At 39.3% G+C, this 19,556-nt stretch overlaps 1 protein-coding gene across 5 annotated transcripts in view; it reads left to right on the forward strand.

The window, feature by feature from the left end:
• ccnh (cyclin H) overlaps nucleotides 1–19,556 on the forward strand; it is a 38,897-nt gene that overhangs the window by 1,425 nt on the left and 17,916 nt on the right. For 3 of the 5 annotated variants that reach the window (XM_048528140.2, XM_048528136.2, XM_048528137.2), the window contains exons 2-5: nucleotides 4,587–4,729; nucleotides 8,631–8,747; nucleotides 9,639–9,712; nucleotides 11,524–11,734. In XM_048528140.2, the coding sequence (XP_048384097.1) occupies nucleotides 4,613–4,729; nucleotides 8,631–8,747; nucleotides 9,639–9,712; nucleotides 11,524–11,734 (519 nt within the window). In that variant the 5' untranslated portion in view covers nucleotides 4,587–4,612. The remainder of the gene's footprint in view (nucleotides 1–4,586; nucleotides 4,730–8,630; nucleotides 8,748–9,638; nucleotides 9,713–11,523; nucleotides 11,735–19,556) is intronic. The other 2 variants (XM_048528138.2, XM_059644763.1) reach the window with 2 other exon arrangements.

Here is a 19,556-nt window from a genome sequence, read left to right on the forward strand (position 1 = left end):
TAGTTTTCATGTAGTACCATTGTATCACAATGGAGGAGGCCCAGATGGACATCCCACCAAGGACCTTAACATCTGCTCTTCTCCCCCCCCCCCCCCCAAGTGATTGTAAATGCCCTCAACCACATCTCTTGCATTTCCTGCACCTCTGCCCTCACATTCCCTCCCCCCAGCAAAAATAAAGACACAATCCCCCTTGTCCTCTCATATCACCCCACCAATCTCTGCATCCAACATATTTTCTGCCACCTATAGCCCAACCCCACAACCAAAGAGATATTTCCCTCCAGAACAATATCTGCCTTTTGTAGGGATGGCTGTCTCCATGACTCACTCATCCGCTCTACAGTCTGTACTTACCCTACTAACCTGGAACCTTTGCCTAGAACTGCAGGAAGTGCTACACCTGCCCCTCCACCTTTCCCCCCCCCCCCCAACCCCCATGTAAGGCACCTGGCAAACCTTTCATATCAGACAGCGATCACTTGCACATCTGTCAACTTGGTCTACTGTATCCGCAGTTCCCAATGTGGCCTCCTCTGCATTGCTGAGACCAAGTGTAGACTTGGAGACTGTGTTTTGTAGAGAGCCTGCTCTCTGCATGGGACAAACAACAACATCTTCTAGTTGTCAACCATTTTAGCTTCCCCCTCCCACTCGCTGGGTGACACATCCATCCTGGGCCTCCTCCAGTGCCACAATGATACCACACAAACTGGAGGAGCAACACCTTATATTCCATCTTGGGAGCCTACAGCCCAGTGGCCTAAACATAGAATTCACCAGTTTTAAAATCTCCCCATCCCTGGCCTCATCCCTGCCACCTTGACCTGACACAACCTGTCCCTCTTCTCTCCCACCTATCCGCCCCACTGAACAATCCTGACGATTTCCTACCTGCACCCACCTATCGCCATCCCACCTACCTTTCCCAGGACTACCCCTTCTCTGTATTTATTTCTGAACACTCTTCCCCCTCCCCCTTTCTGAAGAAGGGTCCCGATCCAAAATGTCAACTTATCTGCACCTCTGATGCTACCTGGCTTGCTGTGTTCTTCCAGTTCCATACTGTGTTACCTCTGACTCCAGCATCTGCATTTCTTTCTATCTATAAATGATATGTTGTAACTTTTTATTTTAACTGCCTGTCAGATTGTAACCCCATGTAAAGTCTGACATTAAATGAATGAGCACTTCTCGTGATCGTCTTTTAAGATGCCCCTTAAAATTTATTTATTTGGTCAAGTCTGTGGCCATATGTCAGGACACTGCATCATCTAGCTTGGTCTCAAATTTTGTGATGCTCCTGTGAATTGCCTTAGGATGTTTTATTACATAAAATGTACCGTATAAATGCAATTTGTATTTATGGATGTGAGTTTGCTCGCTGAGTTGGAAGGTTAGTTTTCAGATGTTTCGTCACCATTCTAGGTAACATCATCAGTGAGCTTTCGATGAAGCGCTAGTGTTAGGTCCCGCTTTCTATTTATAAATAAATACAATAGAAAGCAGGACCTAACACCAGCGCTTCATCGGAGGCTCACTGATGATGTTACCTAGAATGGTGATGAAACGTCTGAAAACTAACCTTCCAGCTCAGCAAGCAAACTGACATCCAGAACCTCAACCTGAGCTACAAATCTTCTCAAAACTCGCTAATTTGTATTTATAGTTGTAAATAATGGATTTACTCTGGTAATTCTGCACTCTTAAATTGGTCTACAACTATTTGCCTGGACATTATTCCAGTGGGCAAAAATAGGTCATCTGGAAATTATTTTTGTACGTTAATTTTAAATTACTGCTTGATCTTTCAAAACTTTTTATAAAATGGGCATCAGCAAAGTTTTTGGAAGTGACTTTTTTGTTATATGGGATATTGTAGGCCAAATTTTTTCAAAGTAATTTTAAGATAAATATATCTTTATGCTGCTGTTTGAGATTAGTGCAATGAGACCTTCGTTATGTTCATCTGAAAGTAAATGTGTATGGTTATCTCATCCAACATTGTACCTCAGTTGTGCAGTATGCCCCAGTACTGTAGTAAAACAGCTGAGATTTGGAGGTGATCTTAGCACCATAAACCACAAGAAATAGGAACAAGAGTAGTCTGTTAGAATTCTCCAGCCTGCTCTGCCATTCAGTATGAATTTGGAAAAAAAAATTTATGAAGCGTCCCTCCCAGCTGTAAAATGATCGAAGTATAGAATAGTCAAGCAAGAAAACTGTGAAAAAGTTTGCATTTTAACATCATCAAGGAAACACCCAAATACTACCAGAAAAGTTTTAAAGATGTCTTTGCTGACTACAGGGCTGCTGTCTCATTAGAGAAAGATCACTGCTGGTGGTTTAACCTGAGGATCACCATGCCTCCAGTGAGGGGCAGGCCAAGAAGGAAAGTCTTCATGATAACCCCAGCCAGTATGGCATCACTCTGCATTGCAAAACAGCTAACTAAGCTAACCACCCCACCATTTCAACCCAAACCCGCTTTCAACCCCATTCAGGTACTGACTTCCAGACAACCTCTGTGTAAAAGTATTTCTCTTTAATTCCTTTCAAGTTTGCCAATTACTTTAAATCCCTGCCTTCTGGTTAACAATCAGTGTGTAAAGGAAATGTATCCTTCCTATCTACTCTTCCTAGATCCCTCACAATTGTATACATGGTATCAATGTTTCAAAGTTTTAAAAAAAAGCCCAGCCTAATCAATCTTTCTTTTAGCCTAGCATTTTCAGACTTGGCAGCATTTTTTAAAATTCATTCAGGGGATTGCAGCTTTATTGGTTGAGCCAACATTTATTGTCATTTCCTAATCATCCTTAAGAAGATGGTAGTGGGCTACTTTCTTGAAATGTTACAGCACCTGTACAGGAACAGCTGTGTATTTCCAAGTTAGGATGGTGAGTGCCTTGGAGGGGAACTTGTAGGTAGTGGTGTTTTCATTGTACCTGCTGCACTTGTCCTTTGAGATGGTAATCGTAGTGGGTTTGGAAGATGATATCTAAGGAGTCTTGGGGAATTTCTACATGGAAACTTGTAGGTGGTGTGTTAATGATGTGAATGTTAATTGAATTGGTGTTAATCAAATGGGCTGCTTTTTTATGGATAATACCAAACTTCTTGATTATTGCTGGAGGTAATATTATCCAGGTAAATGGGGAGTGTTCTATCATTCTGTTTTGAACTTTGTAGATGGAGGACTTTGAAGTCAAAAGTTGAGTCACTTGTTGCACAATCTGTAACCTTTGACCTGCTCTTGCAGCCTTGGTATGTATATACAGCTGGATCAATTTAGTTTATGGTCAACGGCAACTTCCACAATAGTGAAGATTCGGTGAGGTAATGCCACTAGATGTTAAGGGGTAATTATTAGACTGTGTTATTGAAGATGGTCATTACTTGATATTTGTGTGGCACAAATGTTACTTTCCATTTTCAACCCAAGCCTGGATGTGGCCCAGGTCTTCCTGTATTTTGACATAGACTGCTTCAGTATCTGAGGAGTTGCAAATGTTGCTGAACATGGTGCGGTCATCAGCAAATAACCCCACTTCTGACTTAATGGTGGAGGAAAGGTGACTGATAAAGCAACTAGAGACCGTTGGGCTTAGAACATAAGTTTGAGGAAATCCTGCATTGGATGTCCTGGAGCTGAGATGAGTGATATCCAACAATGACAACTGTCTTCATTTGTGCTAGGTATGACTCCAATCAGGAGAATTTCCTCTGATTCATTGACTCTCTTGTTCAGGCTATTTGATGCCACACTGTCACATGTGGTCTTCATGTCAATTCTCACGTTCCCTTCTTACATTCGGCTCTTTTGTTATGTTTGAGTCAAGCCTGTAATTACACGTGCATTTAGTGGCCTTGACAGAATCTAAATTGGGTGTCAGTAAACAGGTTATTGTTCAGCAAGTGCAGCTTGATAGCACTGTTGATGACCTCTGCCAAGATTTTACTCATGTTCGAGATTGGACTGATGGGGTGGTAATTGACTGGGTTGGATTTGTCCTGGTTTTTGTGTACAGTTTGATGGGCAGTTATCCAAATTGCTAGTAAATGCCAGTGTTCTAAGTATATTGGAACCGCTTGGCTATGGGAGTGCCAGGTTTTGAAACATAAGTCTTGGGTACTGTTGCTGGCATGTTGTCAGGGCTCATGACCTTTGCAGTATCTAGTACATTCACCCATTTGGTGATCTTACGGAGAGTCAGTTGAGTTGATTGAAGACTGGCATCTGCATTGCTTGACTTTCCGGGGAGTTAAGATGGATCATCTACTCAATACCTCTTACTGAAGATTGTTCCAAATGCCTGAGCCTTGTCTTTTGCTACTCCATTATTGAAGATGGAGATATTTGTAGAGCCACCTCCTCCTCAAATGAGTTTTTTTGGTCCACCACCACCACCACTACCATTCACCACAACATCCTTGTCAGTCTCATCTGTACACACTAGTGTGTTCTCATTGTTCTTGCATTATACAATTGTCTATCAGAGATGCAAGTGACATGCTGTAGACTGTGTGAAAACCATTACATTTTTCAACAACCCGACATTATTTTGTTTTATATTTGACAACAGGAGTGAATGCTAAATGATGTTCAAAGATGTTTAACAACAGTACACAGAAGAAATGTTGGCTTTTTCAGAATGAAGAAATATTAGAAAATATGAGAACTGAAGCCAATAAGAAATATCAGACAAAGATTCTGGCATGTGGAAAGGTAAAATATATTTTTGAGATATTTTCAGAAATAATCGTTTGTAGATTTGAGTTATCATGACATCAGGCAATGCAGAAATGTGCAAAAGAGCTCAGACACCACCTTCCAAAGCACAACCATTGCATGACAAGGGCTGCAGGTACATGTGGACGCCACTAGCTGCACTTGGAAATATGTTGCCGTTCTTTCACAGTTACTGGGTCAAATTCCTGGAATTCCCTCCCTGCCAGCATTGTGGATCTACCTAAAGCCCCATGGACTGCAGCAGTCCCAGAAGGCGACTCACCACCATCTTCTCCAGGGTATTTAGGAATGGGCAATAAATGCTGACACAGCCAGCAACACCGCATCCCAAGAATGAGTAAAACAAAAAATCAGTTGCCATGAAACTCTGTAGCAATAATGGTATAGTTCAGTATTGATCATTATTACAACTGTTAAACTCCACAAAAAACTCTGGTGTTTGCCAATGTGCCGTTGAACTCTGGCATATACAAGTTGCTGTCAGTATTTCTCCACTCTTTCACAGGTTGAAGTCCTAGCAGATACAAATCTTGGATGTCATGATTAATTTCCATTTTATAATACTTTTGTTTAGCAGGCAAAGCCCTTGAAAACATTGCACCCTGTAGAATGAGGTGTACTAACTTGTAATTATCATTGACGACTCTCTCTGACCTGAATAACTCATTCTTATGTTTTAAGTTGCTTTAATGTCAGTCAATTAATAGGCCTGTATACACCTTTTGTATCAAGAGTTTTGTTTTAATGCCTCTTTTGCACTGGATCAGCTGTGTTCCAGAGGCAGAGCTTGAGAGGTGATAAGCTTAAGGTGAATAGAAGGAGTTAGCATTGCTCCTTTTAACTTTTTTAAGTTAATTTTTTAAAAAAAAGTTCATATGTGAATATAGTAATTCAGCAAAGTAATTATATCCTGTAAGGTTAAATAATGTTTTAAAGATTTCTTTTCTGATGTGAAAGTTTCTATAGAAACTAATTACAGTGTTTGCGTTATCACGATGGGAATATCTAATTCATTTAGTGCTATTTCACTTACTGTTGCTCTTTTCAGGAACACATCTACAATGTTATGTAGATTAATACTGTACTAAATCCTGTGTATATATTATTTGTTTCATTTTGTGAAAATATATAATTGTTCTGACAGAGTTAATGTTTGAAAATGTGTTAAGCTTGATCGTTGTGATGTTATAGAGACTTGGGCAGAGAAAAGTCAAAATATATGACAATCTCAAAAAACTGACCTATATTCTACAAATGGCTGAAATACTAGAGGCTGATATTAAAGATGTTATAGGTAATTAGGCAGATTCAACATGATTTTGTGAAAAGGAAATTAAGTTTAACTGACTTATTGAAGATCTTTAAGGAAAATACTTGTGCTGAGATAAAGGAGAGTCAGCTTAAATTTCCAGAAACATTTGGTACATGAGAGGTTATTATGGAACATACAAATATATGAGATATTATTGGCAGGGTAGAAGATTGTCCAGAGAACAGGGAACAGTAGGCATAATTGAGTCATTAGTAGGTTGACAAGGTGTAACGAATGCTGTGTCACAGGAATGAATAGAGCATCAAAGTTTTATAATTTCGTGTAACTAGCTTGGATGAAGGGACCAAAGGTATGGCTATTATGTTTGCTGATGACACCAAGATAGAAAGGAAAGTAAGTTGCAAGGAGGCATAAGGAATCTAGAAAGGGATTATAGATAGATTAGGTGGGCAAAGATCTGATAAAACAGTTAGAGAATGGCTGGTCCAGGGGAAAAGCAAACAGATCTTGACCAACCAGTCAAAGTACAAACAATAGAAGCTTTCATTGGGCTTTATAGGCTTGTAATGGAACCCAAAAATAAGAATTATTCTGTTGACATTGGCATAAGAAAATTATTCCATTGTCTAAACAGGATGGAAATCTGTGCTTACATAGGGTTGGCACAATAGTTTCCAATCCATTCCTGTCATCACTGAAGACAACTCAGATGACAGAAACCAGTGCAGTTTGTGAGAAGATACTAACCTTTTTGATCTCATTGTCAATGTTTAGATGAAATTTCCCAGAACCCAAGTGAGTCACCATTTTTACAGCACAGAAAGAGGTCCTTCAGCCAACATATCTCTGCTGATCATCAAACATCCATCCATTCTAATCCCATTTTCCATCACTTGGCTAGTAGCCTTGTATGCTATGGCATTTCAAGTGCTTAACTAAATAAATTCTTGAGAGTTCCTGATCTGTCAACCGTTTTCGGGAGTGAGTTCAGGGGATTGTGGATATGCTAGTTGAGCCAACATTTATTGTCATTTCCTAATCATCCTTAAGAAGATGGTAGTGGGCTACTTCCTTGAAATGTTACAGCACCTGTACAGGAACAGCTGTGTATTTCCAAGTTAGGATGGTGAGTGCCTTGGAGGGGAACTTGTAGGTAGTGGTGTTTTCATTGTACCTGCTGCACTTGTCCTTTGAGATGGTAATCGTAGTGGGTTTGGAAGATGATATCTAAGGAGTCTTGGGGAATTTCTACATGGAAACTTGTAGGTGGTGTGTTAATGATGTGAAAGTTTTTATCAAATTGGTATTGATCAAATGGGCTGTGATTCTAACTATGACTTCCTTTCATTCCTCCATCTCACTAACCCCTGTGTCTCCAAAATATTGGAGAGTGTAGGAGCAGGAATATCTTGCTGCAGTTGCACAGGGCCTCAATGAAACTACACCAGGAGTGTTGTGTGCTATTTTCGATCCCCTTCGCTGAGCAGTAATATTCCAACAATGGAGGGAGTACAGTATAGATTTACCTGGAATGACAGGTCCAATGTATAAAGAGAGACTGGATTGGTTAAGGCTATATTCACTAGAATTTAGATCTTTGAGGCAGATCTAATAGAAACCTCTACAATTCTAACAGGACTAGACAGGGTAAATGCAGGAGAGATGTTTCTGATAACCAGGGAGTCCAGAATCAGATGTCACAGTTTAAAGATATGGGATAGGCCATTTAGAACTGAGGTGAGGAAAAATGGCACCAGAATAAAGTTAATTTTGGGAAAGATGTGAAATCCATGCTACAAAAACATTAGACCTTTGTGGGCATCATTCTTCGAGGTCCGTGACATGTGCCATCTCTGAAGCTGCTGATTGCAAAACTCAGACCACAGTCTGTTAAAGCCATGTGTTCCACCTGTTGATTTTTGTCAGCCTTGGATTCTGTTTGGAAATTTCAACTGCAGAATAATAAAATTCTATATGGTGATGAGGGGTTCATAAATACCAATGGTTCTGCTTTTGACTGCTTTCTTCAAGCGTGATTTAAGTCAAGGTAAGGGTACACAGATGTAGCTCATGACATTCAAAATATTTTTAGGAACCAATTATTTGAAAAATGATGCACAGTTATTATGAAAAAACAGCATCTAATTTCCTTCAATTACACCTTTCGTGATAGGCTTCATCAGTGAAGATTGTATAAATTTTAAGTTGAGAAGAACCAAATATTGAATTTTAGAAAATTATGCAACTAAAGAACTTGCAATTGTTTTGATTTGTCCTTCCCAAGCAGACAGTCAGAATTATTCAGAGTTGAAGCTATCACTATTGAATTGTTTTCCTGCTTATATGTTTATTTTGGACCAAGTTTAAGATTGATATGGCTGCAAATAACCCATTATTTAGTAGATCCTCGCTTTGAATGAAGACAATTCTTATAGTTGCTCTATTACTTCAAATAGTGTCGAATGTGATATGTTATTTTTGGCTAACAAGTTGGTCAGAATGTATTTAAAGCCTTTTCCCACTTTTATGAAAGAGAAAATTATTGAGTTGCTATTTGCCAGTTGTTTGCCTTGATGATTGCCTTGCTTCGGTTTCCCTGAACAGCTTTCTATAGTGACATTACTGGAGCCTCAGGAAGAGGAGGTACTACGCAAATATTATGAAAAAAGACTGTTGGAATTCTGCTCTGCATTTAAACCCATCATGCCTAAATCCGTGGTGGTAAGAATAAATACCTCATACTTATACAAAAAGTGAGAGTCATTTTGTGATTTATTCATTGACTTTTAGAATACTGCATTCAATTCTGGTCTAGCTGCTATGGGAAGGATTTTATGAAATTTGAAATGGCTCAGAAAACATATATAAAGATGTTTCCAGGGCTGGAGGGTTTGAGCTATCGGGAGAGGCTGAATAGGTTGGGACTATTTTCTCTGGAGCATTGGAGGCTCAAGGGTGACCTTTTAGAGGTTTATAAAATCATGAGGGGCACAGATAAGATGAATACACAAGGTTTTTTCCCTGAGGTGGGAAGGAGTCCAAAACTAGAAGGCATTGTTTACAGTGAGAGGGGAGAGATTTTAGCTTTTCACTCAGAGGGTGGTGCACGTATGCAATGAGCTGCCAGAGGAAGTGGTGGAGACAGTTACAATTAAAATATTTAAAAAGCCACCTGGATGGGTATATGAATAAGAAGGGTTTAATGGCATACGGGCCAAATGCTGGCAAATGGGACTATATTTATTTCGGATATTTGGCCGGCAGCGACGAATTGGACCGAAGTGTATGTTTCTGTACAGTACAGCTCTTTGACTCTATGACCATGCATGTTAACTGTCCCTTTAGCTTTTTCAATTTGCGTAATTGGGAAACACTACATGTTTAAGGTCTGATTTTTATGTGAACAAAATTAAGTAGCAGAACAATTTCTTTAAAAGAAAGTGATTGGGTGCTTTTACTACATTTGTTTTAAATAACACTACATATTGGTTGCATAAAAGGCCAAATGTGGTTCATCAAAGTCTACTTATTATCTTCATTTAAACACCCTTCTATCTATTGCACATGTGTATGATCGATTATGAGAGCATTGTTTTTATGTATTTCGTTTAGGGAACCGCAAGTATGTATTTCAAGAGATTCTTTTTGAATAATTCCGTAATGGAATATCATCCAAGGACTATTATGTGAGTTTTTGTCTGTTTCCTGACTGGCTTGCTGTTTGCAAAGTTAGTAACTTCTCCAGATTACTGATAATTTTCAAAAAGCTGTTAATTTAAGTTTTATTTTGTTTCTATATTTCATCTGTAATAAGATAATAATATCAAAACCTATCAATAAATTACATAAATTCTTCCCATATTACTTGTAATGACCATTGTGGATACCGGTATAAATATACATTTTTGATTCGGTGTTATGGAATATATTGCAATTTGTATTTCGAAAATAGCCTTTTCTTAATTCCTACTTTGTAATTGCTGTTGTTCAGAACTCACTGTTTTAATTTTATTATGGTATGACCAGTTGAGGAAGAGTGAATTGGTGCCTTTTTTTTAAAGCCCCTCAGTTGGCTGAAATTTTTTTTACTTTAACCAAGCAGTATATTACACTTTAAAGTAGTTCATGAGTTCAAATGAAGGAACTAATTACAAGATTTTCTTGAGAGTGGCATGGTGGCTCAGTGGTTAGCACTGCTGCTTCACTGCGCCAGGTAGCTGGGTTCAGTTCCAGCCTTGGGTGACTGTCTGTCTGTGTGGAGTTTGCAAGTTGTCCTTGTTTCTACATTGATTTGCTCTGGGTGCTCCTACAATCCAAAGATGTGTGGGCTTGGTGGGTTAATGTGGCATTACAGGGCTGGGTCTGGATGGGATGGCCTTCAGAGGGTTGGTGCAGACTTGATGAGCTAGGTGACCTCTTTTCACAACCTAGGGAATGTGTGAAATAAGAGGAATTTTATTACGTATGCTGACAAAAGGGAAAAGTGTCTGTTACAAAAAGAATGATCAAGTGAGAAGTGCCTAGAGGCTTTGAAGAGTTAGATTATAACCTGAGATGGCAGTAGTTGAATTCATACCTTGCATCCTAACTTCTCAATGAATGAATATTGTTCCAGTTTGCTTTATAATTGAGCACTGTTTCTCAAGAACCTGTAAGAGCAACTCAGGGAGGGAGAGGGATCGGGATTGGGAGAGGGATCGGGATTGTTCTGCTGTTACAAATTCACATTATCTGTTCTCTCTGTGCAAAATCTGTTCCTGGAAATACAATTGTGTACTCCCATGTCTGGTTTCAATTTTTGTTCAAGCCGGATAACCTGCAGGTGACTTACATCCAGTGTGTGAAAGATGTGACTCAACCAGGAGATACAGATTGGCATCTTACTGCCTGCTACTACAACAATGACTTAGATAGAACCTTACTTATTGATGGTTTCCTAAAGTTTGTGCCACCTGGATAGCTGACCATTGTGGCCATATTAATTCACTATTTTTGTTTTTGTTCTAAGAAGAATCTACTTTAGATCATGAAAGATCTTGGAGCTGAAATGGAATTCAAAAATTGATAGTCCATTTTTTTTAATCATTGCCATTACTGTGAGATGTTACCACTTACAGAAGATTAGAGGATGTAAGGCTTGAAGTTAATGAATGATTTAAGGTGAAGTAAAACAACAATGTTTTTCACTGGTTTGCAAGACCGTAATGAAAGGGCACAAATTGAAGATAATTACAAGGTCTGCATGCAGAAACTGGCTAAATGTGATATTCTAGACCATAAGCAGAAGATGAAGTAAAGTTATAAATTAGTTTAAAAGTAAGATTATTTAATCTTTTGATAAGGAATATTAATATATAAGGAGTGAGAAAGAAATCAGATTAAGTGTCTTATGCAGGGTTTCAGAAAGAATTGTTAAATTGAATGGCCTTTGAGCTGTATTATAATTTGATTTTGGAAGTCTGTTTCATTAAATCTTTTTATTCTCTTTCTGGTTCAGGTTGACAAGTGTATACTTAGCGTGTAAAGTGGATGAATTTAATGTCTCCAGTTCGCAGTTTGTTGCTAATCTGTGGGAAAGCCCTGCGGGTCAAGAGAAGGCTTTGGAACAGATCCTTGAGTATGAACTGTTGCTTATTCAGCAGTTGAACTTTCATCTCATTGTCCACAATCCATTTCGACCTTTTGAGGGTTTTCTTATTGATCTAAAGGTATCATGCCAACAGTGATTGAATTTGTAATTCTGAAGTCTTGGGTGTTGAAAGTTTGAAACAGTTTGTTTATCGTTATACATAGAAGTGTCTTAAGTAGAGCAGTAACTGGCATGCATGTTTTAAGCATTCATTTTATTTCTGTTTGCAAATTCAACAATAATTAATTCTCACTGTGAACACTTCTATAAATGATTATATTAGTGCAATGATAAAAAGTTAGCGAGTGAATAATGCTACAATTCTTGTGGATATTGATTTTATTTTAAATAGTTAATTCCTAATGACATACTTGAAGGATAACACAACAAAGAGTTTCAAATCCAAACCAGTTGCGGAGACAGAAACAAAGACTCATTGCTTTGCGAATAGAATTTATTAGCTTCTTGGTCTTTGTTTTTGAAAACCCACCACTAAATCACTCACTTGCATCAACTCAGCCTTGATGCCAGCCCCACCTGTTCCCTATGTATATTTCCCTATCAATTAACCCAATCATGTACTTAACTAGCTAACAGATTCCCTTCCTCTTCCTTAAACGGCACTAAATAATAAGTTGTTTTCATATTCTAAGCGATTAATAATAGGAAAATTATATTTTTTCATTATTCATAAAATGGTCAACCTCCCATATTCCCCTTGTGTTGAACAGATTGTTATGATATGCCTAATCACAAAATGGTCTGAACAAAACTGAATTTTTGTTTGCCTTTTTAAAGATATATATCCTCATAATATTCATGCAGTGATTTCCAATGTTTTGCATTTATGAGAATCTCACAACTGGGGGCTTACATCAACCCGCTTTATATTGACAATTATTTTCTAGCATTTATACTAGCAAGGCCAATCCTTAACTATTTCTCAGTGAGAATCTCTGTTGAATGTACACAGCCCCAGAGAGAACACTTATCCACACATATCCTATGGGCAACATTTTCTCAAATTGTCCCTTTTTAGATATATGCACATCTGTATGGCTTCTGATCATGCCAAAGTCTCAGCAACTAAGATACTTTTAACTATCCTTTATTTTCTTAGCTTTTCTGACCAACAGACGCCATTGATTGTTAAGGTTTCGGGCCCAGTGACTCTTCTTCAGAACATTCTGAGGAAGGGTCACTAGACCTGAAACGTTAACTCTGATTTCTTTTTTTCTTCACAGATACTGCCAGACCTGCTGAGCTTTTCCAGCAGCTTCTGTTTTTTGTTCCTGATTTACAGCATCCATAGTTCTTCCGGTTTTTATTTTGACACCATTCATTGTTCTTCCTGTACAAGATATAGCAGGATACATGTGAATAGCCATCCAGAATTTTGGCATGTGAACCATTGTGAAAAAGGACTCTGTGTTTTCTGAGACACATATAAAGCTGGAAACTTGAATGTACATTTTTCACTATTTAATTTCTTTGTTGCATTATTCATTCTCAACCTTTCTGAACAGTAGCATGTTTCATCAAAATACTCGATGCAATCCATATTAACAAGCATGTGAGAGTGCACCAATTTAACTGTCCCCTCAAACTTTTTAAGTGGCCATTTTTTTCCCTTTTGGATGCAAAATCCTCAGAGGTCCTTCCCTGAATGACATTACTGAATCAAATGGTGATTACATGGTTGCTTTTGGACCAGCTTTTAATTCTGGGTTTTTATTTAACTCAAATTTCACCACGTGCCATTATGTGATGCAAACCCATGTCTCTAGAATATTAAAGTGGGCTTTGATTGCTTGCACAATGAAGTTACACTATGCTAACACCTCTTGCTGAATGTTCACCTACTTTCAGCCAGAAGGACCGACTGAGGAATATTGTACCTCCATTGTAATATTCAACCCATAACTGCACTTAACTTATGTCCATAAAAACCAAAAGAACTGCGGATGCTGTAAATCAAGAACAGAGTCGGAGAGTCTGAACTGGAGTCACAGATAACACAGTGTGGAGCTGGAGGAACATGGCAGCCCAGGCAGTATCAGAGGAGCAGCAAAGTTGTTGTTTCGGGTCGGGAACCTCCTTCAGTCAGGATGATTACTTGGCAACTTCAGCTCATCACTTGCTTCTGCCACATCTGCCATCCACTTCCAGGTCCCGGTCAGCAAAGCAGGATAGCAGTTCCCTTGTCTGACATTTCTGTGGCTATTGACATAAACTATACAGGGTGGATGGGGGTGAGGTGGGTCAGTGAATTAACAAGGTGTAGAGCTGGATGAACACAGCAGGCTAAGCAGCATCAGAGGAGCAGGAAAGCTGATGTTTCGGGCCTAGACGCTTCTTAAGAAATGTCTAGGCCTGAAACATCAGCTTTCCTGCTCCTCTGCTGCTTGGCCTGCTGTGTTCATCCAGCTTTACGCTTTGTTATCTCAGATTCTTCAGCATCTGCAGTTCCTACTGTCTCTGTGTCAGTGAATTGCTTGGTTTTAAAGATGGTGCTGGCACCAGTAACGCTGGGAGGTCCCAGCAGTGGCCAGTACTTTGCCTGTGGTCAGGGAGGATACAACAAGCAGGGTAAAATAGAGATGTGGTGCTTGCTTAAGTGGGTGAGTTTTGGAAGATGTGTGAAAATTTGTTTGATTTATAGAGAGAAACCCTCCATGAAAACTAAGGCCTGGTTGATTTCTGGTAAAATTCAGTTTGCCATTCTATTCTGTCTTCAAGTTAAATGTTTTAAAGTACAACCATTTATGCAGTGTGACATTTCAAGCACCTCACTGAGAGACAGAGAAATACAGCAGTGGAATAGATTTTTTTGGCTTGCTGGGCCTGCTGTACCAGTCAATACTGTCATGGCTGATCTATTACCTTCATTCAGTCTTCTCTCAAAATTCTGTTATCCCTTAATTTTCTGAGTATACTAAACTCCATTGACCTCTGTTGTGAGTAGTAATTTATGTTTGCAGTGTTAAATTTTCATTTTTAAGTTGTGCTTTGATTTCTGGATGATGTTGAAACTGGAGTTTCTGTAGGATCTGCCTATTGGAAAAAAGAAAATTTCATTAGATTCTTTCAATGAACAATACATAACTACCTGCTTGGCCACAAGAAACAGGCATAGGAATAAGGTATTTGGCCCCTTGAGTTGACTCTGTTTTTCGGTGACATCATGACCGATCCAACATTTCTCACGTCCATTTTTCCTGCCCTTTCCCGGTAACCCTTGATTTCCCCTACTGATCAAGAATCTACCTATCTCAGCCATAAATGTACGTAAGACCTCTGCCTCTACAGCTCTGTGGCAAGGGGTTCCAAAGATTCACAACCCTCAGGAGAAATTCCTCCTCAACTCAGTCTTAAATTGCTGCTCCTTTATTCTGAGACTAGACTCTCCCATGAAGAGAAACATCCTCTCCACAATTACCATGCCAAACCCCTAAAGAATCCTATACGTTGCAATGAGATCACCTCTCATTCTGCTAAATTTCAATGATAGAGTCTCATTGGTAAATGAAATAACATTTTTTAAAATGTAAAATAAATATGTAAATTGTGCTTACAGTAACTGTAGCTTGCCACCAATTCTTCCTGAGCCCCTCACTTTGACCACCTGGTCACTGCAAGATACTCCATCCCTGACCTTCCAATTTCTGGCCTCAGTACATTTCTGACCGTTTGATTTGCTCCAGGGTTGTCAAAGTACAGATCCTGATGGTGCAGATGGCCAAGCTGGGGCTAATATGTCCAGTTTCAAATGACTGTTGAATCTCCTCTTCTTGCCTCTTGCAACTCTCGATTCCTTACAGTGAGGTTTCAGAAAAGGGAAACCACACCTCAGACTTCCAGCTTTGGATTGGATCTGGATCTTTGAAAGGGAATTTCTGCAGAAAGAAGTGATGAGAAGGGAGGCAGGGAGATGGAGATTTGTAAACAGGGTGGGATTGCTGAAGGCAAGAGACTGAGTGTCAGAAGTTTGGGAAGGGGTAGACATTATAAGTTAGAGGCTCTGGACACTTTAGATAACTCCTTTCCTGGCAAGAGTGCCATCCCCCAAGCTGACAGCCTTGCTAACATATGATACGTTAACATATAAATCCATGACATTTAAGGAAATGTCACGAGGAAAAGATTGGACAAGCTAATGTTTTCCTTGGAAAGAGGAGCTGAGGGGTGACTTACAAAGAGCTGTACAGCACAGGAACAGGCCCTTTGATCCTCCAAGCCTGCAACAGCACATTTTGCTCTTCCATATTAAAACTGTCTTCACTTACAGGATGCGTATCCCCCTATTCCCTTCCTATTCATGTATTTGTCCATGTGTTTCTTGAATGCTGCTATTGTGTCTGCTTCCACCACCCACCTCTGGCAGCGTACTCCAGGCACACACCATCTATTGAGTCTTTTGAACTTCCTTCCATTGCACCTTGAACCTGTGTCCCCTCGTAATTGACTCCTCCACCCTGATGGAGAGCCTCATACATTTCACTCTATACGTGCCATTCACAATCTTTTAAACTTCTTTCAGGTTGTCCCTCAACTCTGTGTTTCAGTGAAAACAAACCCAGTCTATCCACTTAATTGAGCTGCACAAAATAACAACAAATTAGATAAAGTTGACTGGAAAGAACCGTTTCCCTCACAAAAGAGGTGAATTGTTGTGGTGCTCAGATGTGTGGTGACAGGTGGAAGAATTAGAGGACATCAGAGAAAGCTTTTTTACTCAAGCTGGAGAGTATCTAGAGCTTGCTCCCAGTTTGGTTAAGGCAGAAGCTCTTTTTTTTTTCATTATTTGAAAAATACATAGACTTGCTTCTGAAGCATTTTAACCTGTGAGTATGAGGACCAGTTGCTAGAACGAGGGATTAGAATGGGTGCTAATTAATTTAGCCAGAATAGACAATGGTCGGGATGCTGTCTTTCTGTGCTATAACTTTTCTATGAATTCTACTTTTCTATAGTTTGAATCCTTGAAATTGTCTTTTGCCAAATCCAATTTGTCTCATTTCACAACTTTGAAGCAACATTCTACTTGATATATTTGATAAAATGTAAAAATAAAACAATTCTGCTACATTACTTGATTTATTGTTGTCACGTGTACGGAGATAGTGAAAAGTGTTGTTTTGTGTGCTATATAGGCAGATCGTACCATGAAAAGTGCATCAGAGTAGCAGACAGTGTAGAATAAAGCATTACAGCTGCAGGGAAGGTGCAGAGAGATCAGAATGAACATTTGAGAGATCCATTCAAAGTCTGATAACAGCAGTGAAGAAGTTATTCTTGAATCTATAAACATGTATATTCTATGCCTCCTTCCTGACAGAAGAGGGTGGAAGAGAGTATAACTGGGGTGGGAAGGGTCTTTGAGATAATGGGAACTGCAGATGCTGGAGAATTCAAGATAATAAAGTGTGAAGCTGGATGAACACAGCAGGCCCAGCAGCATCTCAGGAGCACAAAAGCTGACATTTCGGGCCTAGACCCTTCATCAGACCCTCTGATGAAGGGTCTAGGCCCGAAACGTCAGCTTTTGTGCTCCTAAGATGCTGCTTGGCCTGCTGTGTTCATCCAGCTTCACACTTTATTATCTGGGAAGGGTCTTTGATTATGTTGGTCATTTTCCTGAGGCAGTGGGAAATATAAATGGAGTCGATGGATGGAATGCTATTTTGCGTAATGTGTTCATGACTCTCCATAGCTTCTTGCGGTTTTGGGAAGAGTAGTTGCTATACCATGCGGTGATGCATCTGGGTAGGATGCTTTCTACAGTACATCTGTAAAAATTGATGTATCTTTGTGGGCATGCTGAATTTCCTTAGCCGCCTGAGGAAATAGAAACATTGTTTTCTTGATGCAGACAGGTGTGTGCCTTCCACTCCCCTTACTGACATCAATGATCAGCTCCTTTGTTTTGCTGATATTGGACTGATTGTTGTCTTTGAGCACTTAGCAGCATGGTGTACTTTCTTTCCTGTATTCTATCTCAACATTGTTTGAGATCCAATTTATAATGGTGGTCATGTTGGCGTACTTGTAAATCGAGTTGGCGTGGAATTTGGCCACACAGTTGAGTGTGGAGGGAGTATTGTAGGGGGTTGAGCATCAGTGTTGCGGATTATGGTGGAGGAGGTGTTGTCGCCTATTCTCCTTGACTGCAATCTGTGTGTCAGGAAATCAAGGATCCAGTTACAGGGAGGGGAGCAGAGACCAAAGTCTCAGAGTTTAGAGAAGAGTTTGATTTGCCCTCATCTAATAACTTGTTCTAAAAAACACTGATCAGTTGTGATTAAACAGCAATATTACAGCTGATACAATCTAAAAGCTTCTAAAATAATCAATCACCCTCTAAGTAAGACGACTTGAAGTTATTATGCCCTTTAATATCCAATGTTAATGAACCCTTTAATAAATTGTTGGATTCTGGTCTGTATCTTCGCTAAAAACTAATCCATTCTTCCTTAGGAAATAGCCCATATGGTATACCATTTTTCTTTGAATTCCATCTTAGTGTTTGCGAGGTATCGTTTGTAGACAGACCAACAGAGGTGAAGACGTTATCCCTGCCCACCTTCATTGGCTGATGTGAAAATAAACTGCTCCAAGCTACTGTTATGAGACTGCCTGATTACCTGATATTGCTTCACCTGTTTAACACTTTTGTCAGTTCACCAGAGCATTTCATATTGGAATTCTTACAGAAAGCGTGACAGTTATGAAACTTAATTGTTTTAGCACGAAAAACTTTTATTTTCTTTCATAATCTAGTATCTTAGGGTTTACTCAAGATTTTCATGTTAGAATTGATATTTATTGTCTCTGCTTGGTTGGGCTAAGTCCGTCAGTCAACTTTATAAACATGATTGGACCTCCAGACAGTGTATTTCAGTAACTAAGGTGCCATTGAAATATTAGTTTTCTCTTATGTAGAGAAACCCATTCCAATTTCATGGGTAATAAAATGTGAGACTGGATGAACACAGCAGGCCAAGCAGCATCTCAGGAGCACAAAAGCTGACGTTTCGGGCTGCTTGGCCTGCTGTGTTCATCCAGCCTCACATTTTATTATCTTGGAATTCTCCAGCATCTGCAGTTCCCATTATCTCTGATACCAATTTCATGGGGTGTGGTTTCAATGGTTGATTGGAATAAAAAGTTTACACCTACCATCAGTAATTCAGAATTAATTAACTTTGTCTTAATTATAAAATTGTGCAAGTTTAACTTCCAAATTAGTCTGAAAAGTGCTTTTGACTCGATTTTAAACCAGACATGAGAATTTAGAAACAAAAACAGAACTTGCTGGAAAAGTGCAGCAGGTCTGGCAGCATCTGTGGTGAGAAATCAGAGTTAATGTTTTGGGTCAAATGACCCGTCCCCAGAACTCGGGGTTCTGACGAAATGCCACTCGACCCGAAGTCTTAACTCTGATTTCTCTTCATAGATGTTGCCAGACCTGCTGAGCTTTATCAGCAATTTCTGTTGTTGTTTCTGAATTACAGCATCTGCAGTCCTTTCCATTTTTATGAGGAGAAATTATGTCTGTCAATGGGCCATGAATGTATGGAATTCATTACTTCAGAGTGCAATAGATCGTGGGACAGTAGGTAAATTTAAGGAGAAGATACAGGTTTCCAAGTAGTAATGGATTGAAGATTATGGAGACCAGGCATCAAAGTGGAGTTGAGGCTGAGATGAGATCAGCCTTTATCATATCAAAACATTGGAGCAGGCTCGAAAGGCTGAATTAGCTCTTGTTCTTAATTCTTGTTTTTCTTAGGTAATAGCATTGTGAGGCAATAATAAGGATCTTGTGTTTTAGTGATAGTGCCCTATCTCTGAACCAGAAGGTCTGGGTCAAGACCCACATGACCTACAGTTTTGTCTCT

The sequence above is a fragment of the Stegostoma tigrinum genome, chromosome 3 (assembly GCF_030684315.1).
Source record: "Stegostoma tigrinum isolate sSteTig4 chromosome 3, sSteTig4.hap1, whole genome shotgun sequence".
NCBI classification, from domain to species: Eukaryota; Metazoa; Chordata; class Chondrichthyes; order Orectolobiformes; family Stegostomatidae; genus Stegostoma; species Stegostoma tigrinum.